The sequence below is a fragment of the Ochotona princeps genome, chromosome 2 (assembly GCF_030435755.1).
Source record: "Ochotona princeps isolate mOchPri1 chromosome 2, mOchPri1.hap1, whole genome shotgun sequence".
Classification (NCBI taxonomy): Eukaryota; Metazoa; Chordata; class Mammalia; order Lagomorpha; family Ochotonidae; genus Ochotona; species Ochotona princeps.
Genome location: NC_080833.1, coordinates 14,732,737 through 14,752,011, shown reverse-complemented (window position 1 = coordinate 14,752,011; position 19,275 = coordinate 14,732,737). Strand labels below are relative to the sequence as shown.

At 49.7% G+C, this 19,275-nt stretch overlaps 2 protein-coding genes across 2 annotated transcripts; one reads left to right on the top strand and one right to left on the bottom strand.

Moving 5' to 3' along the window:
- The first annotated feature begins 1,608 nt into the window (after positions 1 to 1,608).
- LOC101518810 (chymotrypsin-like elastase family member 3B) lies at positions 1,609 to 8,203 on the top strand. Its single transcript, XM_012928983.2, has 8 exons — positions 1,609 to 1,648; positions 2,981 to 3,084; positions 4,217 to 4,314; positions 4,439 to 4,567; positions 5,917 to 6,053; positions 6,258 to 6,400; positions 6,976 to 7,128; positions 8,180 to 8,203. The coding sequence occupies exons 1-8, from the start codon at positions 1,609 to 1,611 to the stop codon at positions 8,201 to 8,203; spliced, it is 828 nt and encodes a 275-aa protein (XP_012784437.2).
- A 5,683-nt stretch (positions 8,204 to 13,886) lies between these two features.
- On the bottom strand, positions 13,887 to 18,082 carry LOC131479654 (chymotrypsin-like elastase family member 3B). Its single transcript, XM_058661024.1, has 6 exons — positions 17,997 to 18,082; positions 17,226 to 17,354; positions 15,645 to 15,781; positions 15,306 to 15,448; positions 14,504 to 14,725; positions 13,887 to 13,919 (listed from the first exon to the last, which is right to left on the bottom strand). The coding sequence occupies exons 1-6, from the start codon at positions 18,080 to 18,082 to the stop codon at positions 13,887 to 13,889; spliced, it is 750 nt and encodes a 249-aa protein (XP_058517007.1).
- Between the last annotated feature and the right edge of the window lie 1,193 nt (positions 18,083 to 19,275).

Sequence of the window (19,275 nt, the reverse complement as noted above, 5' to 3'; positions counted from 1 at the left end):
GGGGATGGTTTCAGTACTGTGTTCACCAGTAGATCCAGATTAAGTTGTAGTCTGTAGATCTCAGCCTGGTTCAGGCACAGCTGTTACAGGCAGTAGGGGAGTGAGCCTGCATATTAGCAGTATTTGTCTTTGTCTCTGTTTTTCTACCTTCAAATTAATATAATAATACAAATTAATACAATTAATTTTTTTTCAAACGAATAATTATTTGAAAGGCAGAGTGGCAGAGAGAGAGAGAGAGAGAGAGAGAGAGAGAGAGAGAGAACAGATTTTCCACCTGCTGGTTCGTTTCCCAAATGGCCACAACAGCCATGTTTGGGTGAGGTTGAGATCAAGTAAGAAACTGCATCCAGGTCTCCCATGTGTGTGCACGGATTCCAGAATTTGGACCATCAACAGTTGTTTTCCCAGGTGTATTAACAGGGATCAGGATTGCAAGCAGAAAATATGGGCCTGAAACCAGTGTTTCTTGGGTGGCAGTACTGCAGGCCTTGATTTGAACCACTGTGCCACAGTGCTGGTCCCAAATACATCTTTTTTTTTTTTAATTTTTTTTTCAAATACATCTTTTTTTAAATTTTTGTTTTTAATTTAATTTAAAGGCATAGAGAAAAGGAGCTCTTCCATTGATTGATTCATTGGCCCAAATACCTGTAACAGAAAGGACTGAGCCAGGCCAAAAGCCAGAGTCAGGAACTCAGTGTGAGTCTGTGGGTCATAGGGACCTGAGTACTTGAGCCATGATCTTTTGGCTTTTAGCATGCCAGGAAACAGGACCAGAGTTAGGACCAAACAGACACTCTATTTGGAATGGAGTTGTTGCGCGTGCTGTCTTTACTATGCCAAACACAGATGTGTCCATCATGATTAGCTTTTATTTTCCGTTTAGGACTCAACCAGACTATGAACCTTTAGCTGAAATGTCACTTTCTCCAACTTCCCTCTTAGTGAGACAGTCTCACTGCTGCTCAGCTCATGTTCTTCAACTACTCTGAAGCACCTTCCCCCACATCTGGACTCAGGCTTTGCTTGTTTTCATTGATTTGTTCTTTTTTCTTTCCCACTCAGACTCAAACTCCTGAAGGATGGGGATCATGTATTGTGCTCGGTAAAGCCCCTAGAGGAGGGCCTAATCTACTCATAGCAGGTGCTCACAAGGTATCTTTATTGAGATGGATTATAACATTGATCCCATGTTAGGGATGGGCTATCTGAGATTCAGAGAAGTGAAGCTGTGTGCTCAAGGTCTCAGAGCCAGGATGTGCCCCAGGCAGGGTGTGAATCAGGCATGAGGAGTTTCAGCACCTGTGTTATTCCCTGAAGGAGGTGGCATGTTCTGATGCCAAATTTCTGTTCTGTTTCTGTGTTATCACCTGGCTACCCAGAACCACCTGTGTAGGCATATGATGCAGGAAAAGCTGGATATTTCCACTGACTATCACTCCTCCATATGCAATGAGCGGGGACAATGGCCTTGGATCCTGGGAAATCTGCTGTTCTACCACCTGTTCTGGAGTGGGGACCAGCCAAGCTCAGCCCCTCTCCCTCTCTGTGCCCTATATTAGAGGCCAAGTTCCGTTTCTCCTTCCCTTCTTCTCCAGATCCACAATGATCCGGCTGCTGAGCTCCCTCCTCCTTGTGGCCCTGGGTAAGTCCCCAGTCCAAATCTGTTCTTCCTGTACTGCCCTAAGTCAGGAGCCCTGATATGCTCTTCAAACCTAGGTTTTATGATCCCCAACATCTGATTGCATAAAAGTCTCAACACATACGTGGGTCACAACAATGAAGGATTTCATCCTGGAGCTGAGGTGGGGAGCGGAGGGGAGGCAGGAGATGGACCAGTTCAGGAGAAAGACAGGGAGCAGCACCAAGTGTTGCAGGGGGAGTCTTTGGTGGGGCAGTGGACAGTCTCATGGGTAAGAGTCTGCTTTGTGCTTAGACTATATTGAACAGAATTTCCACTCATATGCTGAATGGTCCAATTCTCCTCTCACACTGTCCCTACCTGTCTTCAAAGCCTGTGATTCAACCTTGTCCTTGTCTCTGCCACATTACAAGCAGCCTCCCTTGAATGACAACCATGGTGGGCCCGGAGGCGTGGCCTAGTGGCTAAAGTCCTCACCTTGGGCGCGCCGGGACCCCATGTGGGCACCGGTTCTAGTCCCGGCGGCTCCACTTCCCATCAAGCTCCCTGCTTGTGGCCTGGGAAAGCTGTCAAGGATGGCCCAATGCATAGGGACACTGCACCCGCGGGAGACCTGGAAGAGGTTCCTGGTTCCTGGCTTCGGATTGGCGCACACCGGCCCATTGCGGCTCGCTTGGGGAGTGAATCATTGAACGGAGGATCTTCCTCTCTGTCTCTCCTCCTCTCTGTATATCTGACTTTGTAATAAGAAAAAAATAAATTTAAAAAAAAAACAAAGAATGACAACCATGGTAACAGACAACACTTATTGCTTATTATGTGCAGTAATGAGGGACTTTTATCATATGACCTCACGTCATCAGTTCTCTTTGCTGCACAAGGTCAGTGTTGTTATTGCCACATTTACAGACAGGCACAATGACCCTCAAAGAAATAAAGGAGCTCATTCAGGAGCAAGTGTCTCTGTGCTTTGAGCCCGGGAAATCTTATTTCAGAACCTCTACTCTTTCAAAAATATTCTACTAATGTCTGCTGGGAGGGAAAGAGAAGAGAGAGAGAGAGAGAGAGAGTCCGACAGACATGTATGCCCCTTTCTTGGATTCCATTTCCTGAGGCTGTGTTTTTATCTCCATCATTGGATTCCTGGGACTCTGTAAACCCCTATTCTAGTCCCAGTGCCTGTTGTTCATAGTTCATTGCTGAGAATCATGGAGGGAAAGGAGCTTGCCCAGGCTCACACAGCACAAATGTGGTACTCTAGAACTGGGACCCTGACTTCCTGTCCTGTTGGGGTCCATCTGGCTGACTGATGATTCTCCTCTTCTCTAGCCTCAGGCTCACACCCACCGATTCACATCCCCTCCAGCCACTTGTCCAACCCCTCCAGCCGTGTGATCAATGGTGAGCCTGTAGACCCTCCCCACAGCAAGCCCTGGCAGGTAAGAGCAACACCAGCTTTACTGACTCCCACTGTGGGCTCTGGACACCAAGTTCTGACGGCAAGGCCTCCAGTCCTGACACCATGGCTCCCTGTGCAGTTCACACCTTGGGAACAGAAAGAAGAATCTGGAGCCAAGAGAAAACTTAACAGCAGTAATAGAGTAATGCAGACACTGTGTAGAGGGGTTTGGGGAATCTGTTCCAGTCATTGAGTCCCACAGTAGGGCTCTGAGTTCTGGAGCACAGAGAGTAGAGAGTTGGATCAGGGCTGTGGAGGGCAGCACCGAGGGGGAGGCTGGCTGTGCTGGTGAACATAGTAGCCATTAGCAACATGAGAAATTTCAATGTGAATCAAGTACATTCAATCATGTCCAACATTCAGTTCCTCCATGCCAGCCACATTTTCAATGTTTCTGAGCTACATGTGGCCAGTGGTTCCCACTTTGGACAACAGAGGCAGAAAACATTACCATAGCCCACAATGTTAACTAGGGTAGGGTCAGCCAACGTGTTTTGAGAGGGAGCAGAGAGTGAGTGCTACAGCCCTGTCAGCTACATGGCTTCTCCAGCAGTGATTTAGCCCTGCCATTGCTGCAGGAAAGCAGCCAGAGAGCATGTGTGCCTGAGTGAGCAGCCTGTGTGCAGTCAGCATCTATGTGCACACAGACCACAGCCAGCTTGGGGCTGTGGGGCACAGTTTGCCAACCTTGGTCTCCAGGGAGGTAGGAAATTGAAGGGAGCTGAAAGATTCAGGGTGAGTCATGCTTCAGAAGATCCAAGAAGTTTGGGAGAGCTAAGGTTCAGGAGAATGTGGCCTGAGAGATTAAAGGGTCTTGGGGGCTCTCAGGATGCAGACGGTTTGGAGTGCCCTAAAGGGCAGAGAATGTGGAAGTCCTTGGGGGAATTCACAGGGTCTGGAGTGGGGAGACTGAGGATTCACAGCTGTCCTAGTGTAAAAGGGATAGAGTCAGTTGAGCAGCTGTACAGGTGGTGTGCTGAGTGTCTTAGAAGGATCCAGTACTCTCTGTATGAATGACGCCTTCTCAGGATGTTCAGTGCAAAACCCACACAGCAACCCTCACTGTGTGTATAGATCTCTAACCTGATTTATTTGGGGGTGGGGCTTGCCAGGTCGCCTTGCTGCTTGAACAGAGTGGAGGCCTGTACTTCATCTGTGGAGGGAGCCTCATCCACGCTGACTGGGTTCTGACTGCAGCACACTGTGTCGTGTGAGTTCTACTGTCCCTATTCCTGCCCTGATCTTTCTCCTTGTAAGACCCAGGCAGCCTGGGTCAGCAGGTGAATATGACAAACTCACCAATAGGCCCAGGCTGACCTCCCTTTCTCTTTCAGAGATGGCGGATCATATTGGGTGCTGCTGGGCAGGTACAACCTGAGTGAACCAGAGTCATCCGACCAGGTCATCAGAGTGTGTGAGGTCCACGTGCACTCGCAATACGATGACAATAATGTGGCCAAAGGGTGAGTGAGCTCCCTGTATGGGAATGTGCTCCTGTGTCCTTCCCTCCATGAGCCACAGCTCATCTAGGAGACTCCCAGGGACAGTGGGAGGGTAAGCAACCTGGGCCCAGCTCCCACACACTGGGAAGAGGCTCAGAGACTAGCAGCACCAACCTCCCTCCCTGCACAGGAAAAAACAGTCCCAGGGAGAGGCAGGATGTCACTCAGAGCTGCTGGGCTATGTCCCTGGAGCCCAGGATCCTCAGGCTCCTTCCAAGGTGCCCTGTGCTCAGCAGAGGTTCCTCCAGCACAGCCTGGGTTCCTGGCTGTATATGCAGAGGAGGAGCACTGGACTGTGAGTCAGACTGTGGGTGTTCCTCCCTGAGTGTTCTGGGCAGTGAGTGCCCTGCTCTGTGCCTCAGGTTTCCATTTGTCCAAGATGACCCTGGAACATGCCTTCATGGTGGTGGTAGTGATGGGCAGGGAGGCCCAGCTGAGGCCTCACCTGTGTGTCTGGAGGCTATAATGTTTTCTGGTGAGAGATCATAGGAGGGACAGAGCCCTCATCAAGCACAATGGAAGTGAGGAACATTTTATGGAGACCCTGGCACATCCTCACACAGCTTCCTGGGCAGTAGGGAGACACATGTGACCCAGGTGAAGTGTCCTGGGTGACAGCAGGCACTGAAGTGGTCCCTGAAGTGTGGGCTGTGGAGCAGCAGCACTAGAGTCCCCTGGGAATAGAGAGTAAGATCAGACTTTGACTCTATCAGCTGTAAACCTTCTCAGAAAGCCTGGGTTCAGCCCCTGAAAACTGTGCGACATTATAATTCTAACTTATTTATATTCATTTACTTTAGTGGGAGAGAGAGACAGAGACAGAGACACACAGAGAGAGAAAGTACGTTTTGCTGGTTCCCTACCCAAATGAAAAGAGGCTAGAATTCTCTCAGTTTACCAAGTGGGCAGCTGAAATTCAAGCATTTGATTGATCACCTGCTAATCCAGAGTGCACATGAGCAGGAAGCTGGATGAGAATCTGAGTGTGAACTTGAACTTTAGTACTGTGATATAATATGTACCTCTAAGCCACTATGCCCAATACACAGCCCAATGTGCAACAGAACACAGTGTGTTCTGATAAATGTGGATTGCAATGACCATAGTTGGAAACCAAGGACAATTATGACAGCAAAAGATTGTCAGGGACCAAAGAGGTGGGCATTGCTGGAGTTGGCTGAGCCAAAGCTAGATTCAGGGGCGTAGGAGTAGTAGGGGTATTCCAGATGTATAGCCTTTGAACAAAGCTCTGAGATGGGATTTGGTCCTGTTGGAGGACCAGGTTCCAGGTGACTCTTCCTTCCTCACAGCTATGACATCGCCCTCCTCAAGCTGTGCTCCAGTGCTAAGCTAACACCTGAAGTCCAACCTGGCCACCTTCCTCCTGCTGGCTACGTCCTACCACATGGGACAGAATGCTGTGTCACTGGCTGGGGCTACATTTCCGGTATATACTGACCAGGGACAGCAGCAGAAAGATAGGGCTCGCAGGGCCATGGCTAATGATGCAGTGGTGCACAAAGCATACAGGATGGTGGGACTGTTGGGAGGAAGTCCCCCTTAGATCTGAGAAGATGTGGGCCTCGAATACCCCACCTCTGGAAACCTAGCCATGTCCCTTACCAATTCACATTGCTCTCTGTCTCTACAGATAACGGGCCAATCTCAGATGTTCTACTGAAGGGGCTGCTGCCTGTGATAGACTACGCATACTGCTCTCAGTGGAGCTACTGGGGTTCAACCGTGAAGGAGACCCATGTGTGTGCTGGCGAGGCAGGATCCTCTGCGTGTAGTGTAAGTTGGCTAATACTTGCCACAGGAGGGAACATCCCAGTGACCTACAGCCACCTACATGGAGATAGAGGGGAGCTGTCTTCTCTGTTGAATCCAGTCATGCTACAGGCTAGGCAGGACCTGCATAAAGTCAACACAGCTCACACACCCTCACTCCTGGCCCACCTCACAGGCTCCCTCACCTGGGACCATCACTGTCCCTTCTCTTGCTCAGGCTTCCCCATCAGCACAGAAGGGATACTCGCACCAACACCTTGAGTCACCCACTCTGGGCTCTGCAGGGATCTTCAACCACTGTGCTGTGGGAGCTGAGTCCTCCTAGACAGCAGGAAAGGTGCTGCCAGCAGGGGGCGCCAGTGTCCATTGGGGCTCCCTCTGTGCCAGGGGCTGTGCTGAGGTCCTGTCTGGGTCCCTTTCTGCCTAGCAGGTGTGGTAGCACAGCCCCTGCTCCTGCCCAGCTGAGGTCCTGAGGCTGGGCTAGGTGCAGCAGTGTGGGTGTGTCTGCAACCCCCAGGTCAGGGACAATTCCTTCCAGGTGAGATGCAACTCAGTTTCTACCCCTCTGATCATGACAGGGTGACTCTGGAGGACCCCTCAACTGTAAAGCGGAGGATGGCACCTGTATTGTTTACGGCATAGTCAGTTTTGGTTCTGGTTATGGCTGCAATTACCCGAGGAAGCCCACGGTGTTCACGCGTGTGTCAGCCTACATTGACTGGATTGAAAAGGTAAAGATTGGGCAACTGGGGGCTCTCGTGAGAGGGCTGAGTGACAGGAAGGAAGGAAAGGGCAGATCCTGGTGAGGGACTGCCAAGAAATTAGAGGGGCAGTAGGGAAGGGTCCCTGGGGACATTCCCGAGAGGCCCAGGGATGTGTTCTCTGTGTGAACCTGAAAGTCTCGGGCTTTGGGTAAAGCTTTATACTTTTTATTCAGGGAGGGTTTCTCAATGTGTCGTGATTGGGTTTTTACTTGTCATAGAGGACAAAAGAACACATGGCCACATGGTGAGATGTGTAATAAGTGCTTATTGTGAATGCTGATGACTGTTAGGTTTAAAGGTGATTTAGAGAGAGAGGTGCAGGCTTTTGGTTCAGTTTTGTTAGTCAGGAGAGAGAGTGTGATGGACTGCTCCTTGGTGGGTAATGGCCTGGAGCCACTTCCACATGGCAGCCACTTCCATGTGAAGGAATTGGCCACCCATGGTATACAGTGCTGGGTCTTTATACACCTTCATCATAGCGGATGGGAGAAGTTATCACTTCCTCCATTTGCACATACATGCAATGTGCAGCATGGGGTACACATCATGGAGGGTGCTGACCTCCTGTGCAGAGACAATGTTTGGGTGATTTGGGATTCCAAACATTCCTGGATGGGAGTGTCAGCTTGACTTGTGCAAGTTAGTGGAGTCATTTGTACTCTGCCTGACCTAACACTGAAAACTGTGATGGGAAAAAGCAGTTCAGGTGTTATCTGGGAAAGCTGGTCAGAGAAGGCCATTATTGTCCATGATAACAGGAGTGACCACCACTTAAACACTAAGGTAATATGAATAAAGGAATGTGATAAGACCTTAGTTAATGGTTTAATCAGGAGCTCTAATGATGTAAGTACTATGATCATCACTCCCATCAGAGAAGGGAAGCTGAGGCTCAAAGAGGGCAAGTTTTTCTCCCAGATCACACAGGGAATGAGTGGTCAGGTTGTGAGCTCACCCCAGTTCCAATTGATTTCAGAACCTGTGATGCTAATTACCATTCTGTCTTCCTATTTTCCAGATCACTGGGATTGATTTCAGCTAACGGTGATGATTCCACATCCTCTATAAAGAATAAATATCTCTCAGCAAATCCTGAGTTGGGTTTCTTTCCTTCATTGCCTCTTCCCCTCTGGCCTGTTCCTGAGATCTGAGAGCTGATTAACAGAGATGAGGTCTGAGTCAGCCTCTCATGTGAGGAGAAGAATAATCTAGGACCCAGGGAGACAAAGGAGTTGCAACAGAGTGACCAACTCTCTTGATTGGGGGCGGGGAGGTAGTTCTCAGAACCAGGACTTCCATTGTAGACACAAGGAATCCCAGGTCAAGAGGACAATCAGGTTTGCCAGAATTCAGTCCCCTAGAGCACAGTGGCATTTCCATTCAGATGAAAAACACTTGATACCTGCAGAGGACCTGAACCTGCCCCCTCTCGGGAGGCTGCTGATAGAGTGGAAGGACCAGAGGTTTCTGCCTCTGATGAGTGGCAGGAGGAGGAAGGCTGTGGTCATTCACTCAGTGTCATTCATTACTTTAGAGAAAGGCACTGAGAGGGCTCTAAGCAAGGGACACATCAATTCTGTTCTGAAGTGGTTAGTTATTTACAGAGAGATGCACATGATAGAGGCATTCAGGAACATTGAGGGGTTCCTCCCGATGGCAGGTGTCCAGTGGTGGGTGGGACAACCCCGGGGAGAGTCCTGTTTGCAAGGTAAGAACACACACAGGGGCAGGGACAATTGCACTGCTAGACACAGTCTAGAGCTCAGGAAGCAATCATGGAGGTCAAAACAAAGTCCACTGTGCAAACAGAAGAAACAGACACAGCCACCTTCTGTGCCCGTGTTCCTCCTGAACCGCACAGAACAAAGCCATGCCTCCAGCAAGGATATACATCAGTCACTCTTTGCTCATGTGTTCCATTGTCCCCTTCCTTTAACAGTCAAACTTTTTGCACTCGGTGTTTGTGCATCAGTCCAAAGTTCTCCTGCCACAGTGGCTCCCAAATTCAACTTCTAGGTTGAGTCGAGGCTACTTTGTTTCCAATCCAGATCCTTTTGAACTGTCCTGGAAAAGCAATAAATCATTCCCAGATGTGCGGCCTTCTGCCACCTGTAAAGGAGGCAAGGATGGAGTTTCACACTCCTGGCTTCTGCCTGTCCAAACTCTGGCTGTTTTGGCTGTTAACAGAATAAAGCAGGTGATGAAATATATCTTTATATGTATGTGTGTGTATTATTTCTTCCTTTTATCTGTCACTAATTCTAGCTTTATACATAAAAAGTAAACGTGTAACACATTATGTGCATGTCATTGTGAGATATATATTTTATTTATTTATTTATTTATTTATTTATTTATTTATCACCAAGCAAGTGTTTTGCCTGGTGATAAATAAACTCAGTTGTACTTCAGAGTACCCAGGGTTGGCACTTTTCTCTATTTCTATAAAGTTACTTTAGCCTCCACATGTTGGGGTGAATGTATAGTACTGTTCTGCATCTATCTACCTTATTCCATGTCAAACAGTGTGCCTCCAGGTGCCTCTGTGTTGCTGCCGTGACAGGATTTCATTGTGGGAACACTCTCCGAGGCCTGGGAGTGACAGAGTGGACAACCCCACAGTTCATGAAAGAGCACAGTGGTGCTGACTTGTTGCTTCAGGTTCTTCATCTCTCTTCTCAGGCCCAAGGCTTCAGCTATGCAGGGCGTGAAGAGCTTCGCTGTAGTACCTGCCTCCATATGGCCACCCACAGCTACAAAACACACAGTAAGGAAAGCCTGAAAAGTTGAACAGCTTCAGGCTATTGAAAATTCCCTAGCAGGAATGATTGAGTTGGGTCAGTGGCTCTTGAGGGTTCATTTGCCTTGAACCCAACTAGAGAGCCAGGGTAGACAAGTTCTGGGACTGCTCAAGGTCAACTGATAAGCCCTAGCACCTTCTTCTTTGGAGCTGGGGGAAGAGTTTGAATCTCCCTGGAACTTTGGGATAACCCTGACAGGCTAGGAGAAACACTGCCTGGGTCCCTAGCCAGTCCTGACTTTTGTCCTCATTTGATTTCCCCAGCAATTCTCATGGATCGCTTAGTCTTGGCACCCTTTCTGACCTAGATGCTTCAAAGTGGACTGACTCAGATTGATCTGTCTTGAAGGTACTCTGCTTGAGTACCTTCCTGGTCCTGCTCTCTTCTTCCTCAGCTCATGGCCTACAGAAGAGCTTTGCATGCAATGCTGAACAAATAAACATGTCTAGGACCAGAGGGAGTGGGTCCAGGGAGGGCAGGGCTGCTTTTATCCCTGGTGAATGGTTTCACAGTTGCTCCACTTATGACTTTTCACTGTCCTTTGGCCAGGACAGACACATATTTGGAGGGGCAGGCACTGCTGTCCACGCCATACCTGATCTTTCTCCACTTGTGACTATATGAAAGCTATAGTACTGCCCCCTCCTAGGCTGGCAACATAAAGGTGCCCCAGAGAAGGCTGTGTATGGACAGGGACACTCTTGGGAGAAACCTGGCCCTCTCAGAACATCAGGTATGGAGGTAGTGGGGATCACGCAGAGATGTCTGGGATTCTTGGTCTCGTGCAGAACGAGTCCTGGAGCTCCTACAGAAGGTCAGGCTGGGTGCTGTTCCCAGAACGGCCAGGAGGTGGTCTTTGCTGTGAATTCACGTGAATCATCTTCACTGCATTCATGTTGGGCACTTCACGTCCTCCTGCACTGGGACAGCCTCACGTGTTGTTCTAGTGCAGGTACACTCTGTCCCCACCACATCTGAGTAGACACCTCCTTCTCCCAGGACAAACCCCTTCCTCTGCAACCCTACACAGGTGACCAAACTCAGCGTCTTCCTCTCAGCATAATTCCTCCCATCCTCCAAAAAGCACCCAGCAAGAGAGTTCTGGAGAATGTTAATCAGATCCAAGTTGTTGCTCTGCTTACTGCCTCCCCACCTTCTTACATGGACCCAGGGCTTCTCCTTATACAATGACCAGAGACCCAGGGGGGATCTGGTGTAGGGCTGCAGATGATGTTTAGGTTTTGCATCCATGCCTCCTATCAGCATCCTGCTTTGATTGACCATCCTGAAAACAAGCAGCATTTACTCAGTGCTTAACTTATGCTCAGTGGAATTCTAAAGCGTTATTCTCATGTGATCTCACATAATTCATCTAGAAACAGACAGAATGAGAAATACTTATCTCCCATTCTCTGGTTCACTCACCAAATGCCTGACTGAAGGCAGTAGCCAGTGGATGTCAGGGACTCAAGTACCTGGGTCATAACTAGGTGGAAAATCTCCATGCATAGGATGTGCTTATGGGTAAAGGTCTCCACTGGAGGTGGAGGGAGTGGCCATGAGATAGAAAGAGGAGGTGGTGTTCCAGAGTACAGCCACAAGGCCAGCTTGGGTCTGGAACTGAAGGGGAATAAACTCTTTCCCTACATGCCCTGCGATTGACCTCTGTGGCCTTCAACAAAACCTGTGTCATTAGCAAGCCCTGGAAGGTAGCAGATGGAAGTCTGAAGGGAAAACTGAGGAACGTTTGATAAGAGTAGAGACATAGCTGGAGAAACTCACAAGGAATGGAGACTGCTGAGTGCAGTAATGGCAGAAAACTTGGCCTTCCCTAGGCATGCAGCGGCCCAGAGGAAGTAGTCAGTGGAGCTCGTGAGCAGGGTGTTGGGTAGTTGGGTGATTCTGTAGGACAGAAATGCACCCAGTACACACCTGGGGCTTGAGAAACGGGTACTCAAACTGCTCTCTTCCTATCCTGAGTCTCTGCCTGGCACTTGCCTTTAATTGAAGCCAAATTTTCCTGATAACCCTTCTTTCAGCCAAGAAAAACCCAGAGCAACATAGGGGAAGGGGGATAGACAGGTGGAAACTGCACTGCTAATCCTGTACTCCTTGATCTGTGAGTTTTCCAGGACAAGACCCTCATCTGTCCACTTCTAAGAAGATCTAGGTGATGAGTGACCACGGGATTATGTAGGTGTTCAACAAATACTTGTTGACTACGTGTTTGTCATCAGGGCCACAGAACAAGGGTAGGGAAAGGGAGCCTGCTACCCCCAGCCCCCACCCTCCATGGGCAGAGGGATGCTCCCACACAGCCCAGCTCAGCCTCAGGAAAGCATTGTCAGGCTATGGGAAACATGTTGTCCCTGTCTCCTCCTCCCTGTGCCAGTTTCTGAGAACCCATTTAGGTTCCAGCTGAGCTCATGGCAAAGGTCACATACACATGTTCCTGTCATGAGTCCTACTTCCTGCCACACATGGGTGTCTGCCTGGTCTTGGGTATTGTTTGCCCTCCTTGAGGCTGGGCTGCATTAGCTAAAGGGAAAGGGGGCTATTAGTAGGAGAGTTGTAAGACACCTTGAGCATCAGAGACCTGGTCTAGGGACCACTACATGTGATTCTCAATGAATGTTGAGATGTTAAAGGCTCTGAGAGGTGCTGTAGGCAGGAATTATTTGACTTGCATTGACCCTCCTTGTGACCTTTGACTCTTTGGGGGGCCCCCTGTGTTTTGTTCTGAGAGCTGAGGTCCTAGCAATGCACAAAGCAGACAGAACTCCTGTTTGGTAGGCTCCCTTCCAGTGGGGTCATTGATCACAGGACAGTCTGTCCTGGAGAACACTTGTCCAGAGCCCCAGCCCCACAAGTGCTGTTGCTGAGCTTCTAGGGACACACAGGGGCCTCCAGGGTGTCCTGTGTGGATGCCCAAGGCCAACTGCACCTCCAGGGAGGGAGAAGAGGACATCCGGGGAGTCCTGCAGCTTCACTCATTCATTCATTGTCTTTCTGATCAATATTCTTATTGACCACTACTCTGTGCCAGGTTCCCTTCTAGACCCTTGGAATTTGAAGCTGAATGAAAAACAGCTTGGGTCTCCCAGGATCTTCCATTGTTGTAGAATTTTCTTCCTCTAAGAAGTAATTCCCTATTTCCCAAATTTCATCTAAGCTCCAGCCTTCACTCTCCTCCATGACAGCTTGCTGGGCTCTGGCCAGTGTGCAGCACTACAGATATCATTGTCCCTGTAAGTGCCTCCACTTCTACAGCCAAGGCTGCCCTTAAGGCTGTTCCCCTAATCACTGAACTCTCAACCATGAGCCTGCTGGGGACAGGGAGCCAATCAGTGCTTCATGAATGTCTCTGCCATGTGTATTTCTCTTTAAATAATAAACCGCATTGGAGCAGGACCCATGGGTCCCTCTCTTTTGAATCCATCTTGTGAAATTAGAAATGAATGATACTGAGTGAATGAATGCAGCCCTCTTCCTTCTGCCAGTCAGTGGAGGCATAAACTCTGGTCCTTCCACTCTACCACCAGCCTCCCGAGACGGGGCAGGCTCAGGTTCTCTGCAGGTGTCACTGTGTGTTGTACCTGCATGGAAAAGCCACTGCTCTCTGGGGACTCTATCCTGGGGGAACTGCTTGTCCTGTAGTCCTGGGACTGCCTCAATGTCCACACTGGAGGTCCTGGGCCTGAGAACCCCTAGTCTCCGACCAACCAAAGGAGTTGGTCACCCCATAACTTCTTCTCCCTGGGCCCCAGGATCCTCTTGTCCTCACATGAGAGGTTGACCCTGGTATCATCTCTGCAAATAAGCTCTCAGTTCGCAGGAACAGGCCAGAGGGTAAGGTCGATGGAGAAAAAAGACACAACTCGGGACTTGTTGGGAGACCTTTATTCTTTATAAATGGATGCAGGATCAGCACCACTTCCTGAAGTCAACTCCAGTGATCTGGAAAAGAACAGGGAGAACACGGAACAAACAACTGAATTAGGATCACCAACACTGGGGTCAAAGGGAACTGGGAACAACTCACAGCCTGACCACCGATACCTATGCGACCTGAGAGAGTGACTTGCCCTCTCTGAGCCCAATTTTCCTATCTAGTGGCAGTGGTGGTAACAGTAGTCACCTCAAGGGGCTCGTGAAAACCATTAGCTAAGGCTCCCATCACGGTCCCCAGTGCATATCTAAGTGATCCCTAACTGGTGGTCACTGCTGATATCATGGACAAAGCATCTCCAAATGATACCACCACTCAACTTCAACCATCAGCTCTCTCTAAAACTGTCATGACTATTGGGCATTTCACATCTCCCCCACCAGGAAGCCACGTGTCCCTCTGTCCCCTATGACAAGGGAGGACCCGACCAAGGACACACTGAGAAACCCCTGCTGAATAAGGAAGTGCAAAACTGCAACCAAAACCTGTGAAGTTCTGGGGCCACACAGAGCAGAACACATCCCTGGGCCCCTCCGGAGTGTCCCAAAGGCTCCTCCACTACTGCCCTTCTAGGATCCCTGCAGCACCTCACCAAGATCTGACTTTCCTCCATGTCAACACAGCCTGCAACCAGGAGCCCTCCCATCTGCTCAGTCTTCACCTCCTTAATCCAGTCAATGAAGTACGACATGCGGGTGAACACCGTGGGCTTCTTCGCAGTGTTGCAACCACAGGCAGAAACAAAACTGGTCACACCATGGACTTCCCACTCAGCATTCTCTCCGGGACAGTTGAGGGGTCCTCCAGAGTCACCCTGTCATGATCAGAGGGGTAGGGATGGAGCCACATTTCACCTGGAAGGAATTGTCCCTGACCTGGGGGTTGCAGACACACCCACACTGCTGCACCTCTCCCAGCCTCAGGGCCTCAGCTGGGCAGGAGCAGGGTCTGTGCTACCACAGCTACTGAGCAGGAAGGGACCCAAACAGGCCCTCAGCACAGCCCCTGGCACAGAGGGAACGCCGATGGACACTGGCGCCCCCTGCTGGCAGCACCTTTTCTGCTGTCTAGGAGGACTCAGCTCCCACAGCACAGTGGTTGAGGATCCCTGCAGAGCCCAGATTGGGTGACTCAAGGTGGTGGTGCGAGCATCCCTTCTGTGCTGATGGGGAAGCCTGAGCAGCAGAAGGGACAGTGATGGTCCCATGTGAGGGGAACCTGTGAACTGGGACAGCAGTCAGGGTGTGTGGGCTGTGATGACTTCTTCCATGTCCTACCTACAGTTGGAGACTCCTTGGAGGCAGTGGACAAAATACTCTTCTACATTCATAGAGATTTAGAGGGACATCAGGAATCAGGATGATTTTCCCAGTGATCAATAAACAACAACTCACAATACAGCCAGAGACTTTGTATCCACCAGCACAAATGTGGCAATGCTTCACAGTGGAGCCCCACCAGTCTGGCTGGGAGCAGTGTTCATAGTGCACCACAGGTAGCAGCCCCTCCAGTAGAACATCTGAGACTGACCCGCCAGCTTTAGGAACAGAGAGAAATGAGTGGGAGTCTACGGATAAAGATGTGGATTTTGAGGTCCACAGTTCCTCAGATCCAATGGGGACTCTCCTCCCCATTCCCCAACCCCACCATCCGACATGCTTTGTGCACCACGGAATCATTGGCCTTGGCCCCCAAGTCCTGTCTTTTTGCCACTCTCCCTGGCCAGTACGTACTGGAGGTGGTGCCCCAGCCAGTGATGTAGCATTTCGTTCCATGGGGTGGGGTGTAGCCAGCAGGAGGGAGACAGGCAGGCTTCACTTCAGGTGTCAGCTTAGCGCTGTGTGACAGCTTAAGGAGGGCGATGTCATAGCTGTTGGAAGGAAAGAATCAAATTCAATACATTCTTCTGACTGAAATAGATCTATGCTAGGCCTTGGCTCCAGATGATCACCTCTTGGGGACCGCTAATGCTCCTTGGTCCCTAAGTCCACTCTTAAGGCAGAACATACTTAAGAGCTCCCTGGCCCCTTCAGCACCCAACAACCCTGGGTCTCATAAATGCCCTGGTTTCCACAAACAGTGCTCACACTCCAGCTGCATCAGAACAGCCTGGAGGGCTGTGAAATCTAGGTCAGTGTTAGGCATAAGGCACAGAGGTTCAAACACTGCCTCCCACATCACAGTTCTTGAATTCAAGTACGTACTAGCTACTCTTCCCATTCCAGGCACTTGCACATATGCAGCCTGGGATAGCGAATGATGGCTCTAGAGACTGGTTCTCAGCAACCCACATGTTATAACTGGGTAGAATTGTAACATCCTGTATTTTGTTAACCCAGCCCTGGGGTGTTACAAGCATTTGGTGGAGGAAACAATAGATAGAATATCTCTCTCTCTCTCTCTCTCTTTCTCTCTCTCTCTCTTCCTCTTTCCCTCCCTCTTCTTCTCCTGGCTCTCACCTACCTTTCAACAAAATAAAAGCAAATAAATCTGATTTTTTTATGAAGTCACACGTATTTTAGTAGCTTCTCCTTGTCTTTCCTAGGCTGCAGTCTGCACAAGGCCTGAACTCTGGTATTCCTCACAGTTTCCCAGGGCCTGTTGCCTCGCTCTATAAGTTAGGAACCACTACTCTGCCTGCTGTCACTTGAGATCCTTCCTGTGGTTACATTGTTTGCCTACTTTCAAGCAGCCCTACAAGTATGGGACAGGATCTCCGTAACAATGGTCCCATATTCCTGTACTGGACTTGCATGGGTCTGACCCATTCCTGTGATTCTCTCACCACAAAAAGCTGAGCTTCCAGACACACAGGGGCACACAGGTGGGGACTGAGCAGGACCTAGCTGCCCATCACTGCCACCACCAAGCCCTGCTGTAGAATCACCTGGGACAAGCAGAAACCTGAAGCCCAAAGCAGGGCACTCACTGGCCAGGACACTCAGAGAGGGACGCCCATAGGCTGACTCTCAGTCCAGGACTCCTCCTATGCCCACACAGTCAGGAACCCAGGCTGTGCTGGAGGCACCTCTGCAGAGCTCAGGACACCTTGGACTCTGGGAAGTGAACTACCGGTCCTGGGCTCAGAGACACTGAGCCCAGCAGCCCTGGGAGACTTTCTGCCTCTCCCTGGGCCTGCTGTCCCCTCTGCAGGGGGAGAGGTTTGTGCTCTTGTTCTTTAAGGCTCTGTCCAGTGTGTGGAAGCTGGGCTCTGACGGCTCACCTCCCCACAGCATCTGATAGTCTCCTAGATGAGTTATGGGACATGGAAGAAACAACATAGGAGCCTGGTCCCAGGTTGAGAGCTCACTCACCATTTGGCCACATTACTGTCATTATATTCTGGGTGTATGATGAATTTCTCTACAGGAATAACCTGGTCCAGTGGCTCTGGTAACGTCAGGTTGTGCCTGCCCAGCAGCACCCAGTATGGCCCATTGTTCCTGCCAGAGAAAGGGAAGTCAGTCTTGGCCTGTCAACCAGTGTGTCATATTCATCTGCTGATCTAGGCTGCCTGGGTTCACAAGGAAAAAGTAAAAGATCAAAGCAGGGACTGGGACAGTAGAACTCACATGACACAGTGTGCAGCAGTCATAACCCAGTCACGGTCGATGAGAGTCCCTCCACAGATGAAGTACAGGCCCCCACTCCATTCAATCAAGAAGGTGAGCTGGTGGCCCAGGGGCAAAAAAAAAATAAAAAGAAAAATAAAAAAGAAAAGGTGCAAGAATTCTAGACCTCTAGTGAGCATTTCTGCACAGAACAACTCGAGAAGCAGCCATTCACAGAACACCAAAGCCCTGCTGAGACATGCAGTGTGCTACAATGATATCTGCACATGGTAGCCCTCACATTTATCCAAACTTATCACAGTTTGATTCTCAGTCACCCCACCCCAGCCCCTGTGATCTCCCTGAATGCCCACATTTTTGTCCTCCAGGGAATTCCCAAACCTTCTCTTGAAAGCCTGCAAAATCCTCTATTCTCTCAGTCCCACATTCTCCTACTCCTCAGCTCTTCCAGGCCTCTCTAGCTTCTGAAGCACAACTCACCCTGACTCCTTTGCCTCCCTTCTCATTTCCTACTCATTCAGATTCTCAAAATCTCCCTGGAGACCAAGTTTAGCAAAATGTGATCCACGAATGTGCTCTGGCTGCTCTCCTGCTGCCATGGCAGGACTAAGTCATTGCTGGAGAAGCCATGTGGCTGACAGGGTTGTATCACTCACTCTCATCCCTCTCAAAACATGCTGGCTGACTGTCCTAGATAACATTCTGGATTATGCAAATTTCTATTTCTACTGTCCAAGGTGGGAACCCCTGGCTACATGTGGTTCTAGGACATTTGAAATGTGGCTGGTACAGAGAAGCTGAATGTTGGACATGATTGGATTTATTTAATTCACGTAAAGTATCCCTATGTGGCTAATGGCTACTGTGATCCACAGTACAGCAAGCCTTGCCCTCCATGCTGCCCTCCACTGCCCTGATCCAACTCTCCACTCTCTTTGCTCCAGACCTCAGAGCCCTGCTGTGGGACTCAAGGAACTAGAACTGAGTCCACACCTCTGCCTCCCTATACAGTGCCTAAATTCCTCTATCACTGCATCAAACTCAAGCCTTCTTCAGACTTCAGGCTCTCCTTTTTAATTTGAACAGCCCATTGAGAACTGCAGATGAAACAAGTAATTGTTCCATGTGGATGTGACTGTTCCAAGATTCTAAACCTAGGAAGCTGAGATGTGAACTGCACAGGGAGTCATGGGGTCAGGACCAGAGGCCTTAAATCTGAACTTGGTGTCCAGCACCCATGGTGGGAGTCAGTAAAGCTGGTGTTGCTCTTACCTGCCAGGGCCACTTGTGGGGAGGGTCTACAGGCACACCATTGGTCACACGGCTTGAGGGGCTATAAAAGCTTCCTGAAGGGCTGTGGATCAGTGGGTGTGAACCTGAGGCTAGAGAGGAGAGGAGAGAAGAGGAGAATTGTCAGTCAGCCACGTACACCAGAATGGAACAGGTGTGCAGAATCCCAGTTCTAGAGTACCATAAATGAGTTGTGAGAGCCCAGGAAACTCTTTCACCTCTCTGACCCTGAGCACCTACTTATGAACAGTGAACACTAGGAGGAGAGTGGGGGTCTACAGAGTCCTGGGAATCAGAGGATGAAGATAAAAATGCAGTCTTAGTACATGAGTGACAGGAATTTGACATTAAACACAGTGTCTACACACAAAAAGCCCTCAACAGTGATGGCTGCTGTCACAGAGTACAGGGTTTGGGGTGGCACTTGCTGCTGTGTTTATGATACCTGATGAAAGACCCATAGCCCACAGTAAGTGTCTGTTTTTGGTTCCATTTTCAATTC

Coding starts and splice junctions, on each gene's coding strand:
- LOC131479654 (XM_058661024.1), bottom strand. CDS start 18,082: ATGGCAGCAGGAGAGCAGCCAGAGCACATTCGTGGATCACATTTTGCT. Junction 15,782..17,225: donor GACAGTAATGTGGCCAAATG/GTGAGTGAGCTC, acceptor TCCTTCCAACAG/CTATGACATCGCCCTCCTTA. Junction 15,449..15,644: donor TGGCTGGGGCACCACCTCCA/GTACGTACTGGC, acceptor CTGTTCCTAAAG/CTGGCGGGTCAGTCTCAGAT.
- LOC101518810 (XM_012928983.2), top strand. CDS start 1,609: ATGATCCGGCTGCTGAGCTCCCTCCTCCTTGTGGCCCTGG. Junction 4,568..5,916: donor GACAATAATGTGGCCAAAGG/GTGAGTGAGCTC, acceptor CCTTCCTCACAG/CTATGACATCGCCCTCCTCA. Junction 6,054..6,257: donor TGGCTGGGGCTACATTTCCG/GTATATACTGAC, acceptor CTGTCTCTACAG/ATAACGGGCCAATCTCAGAT.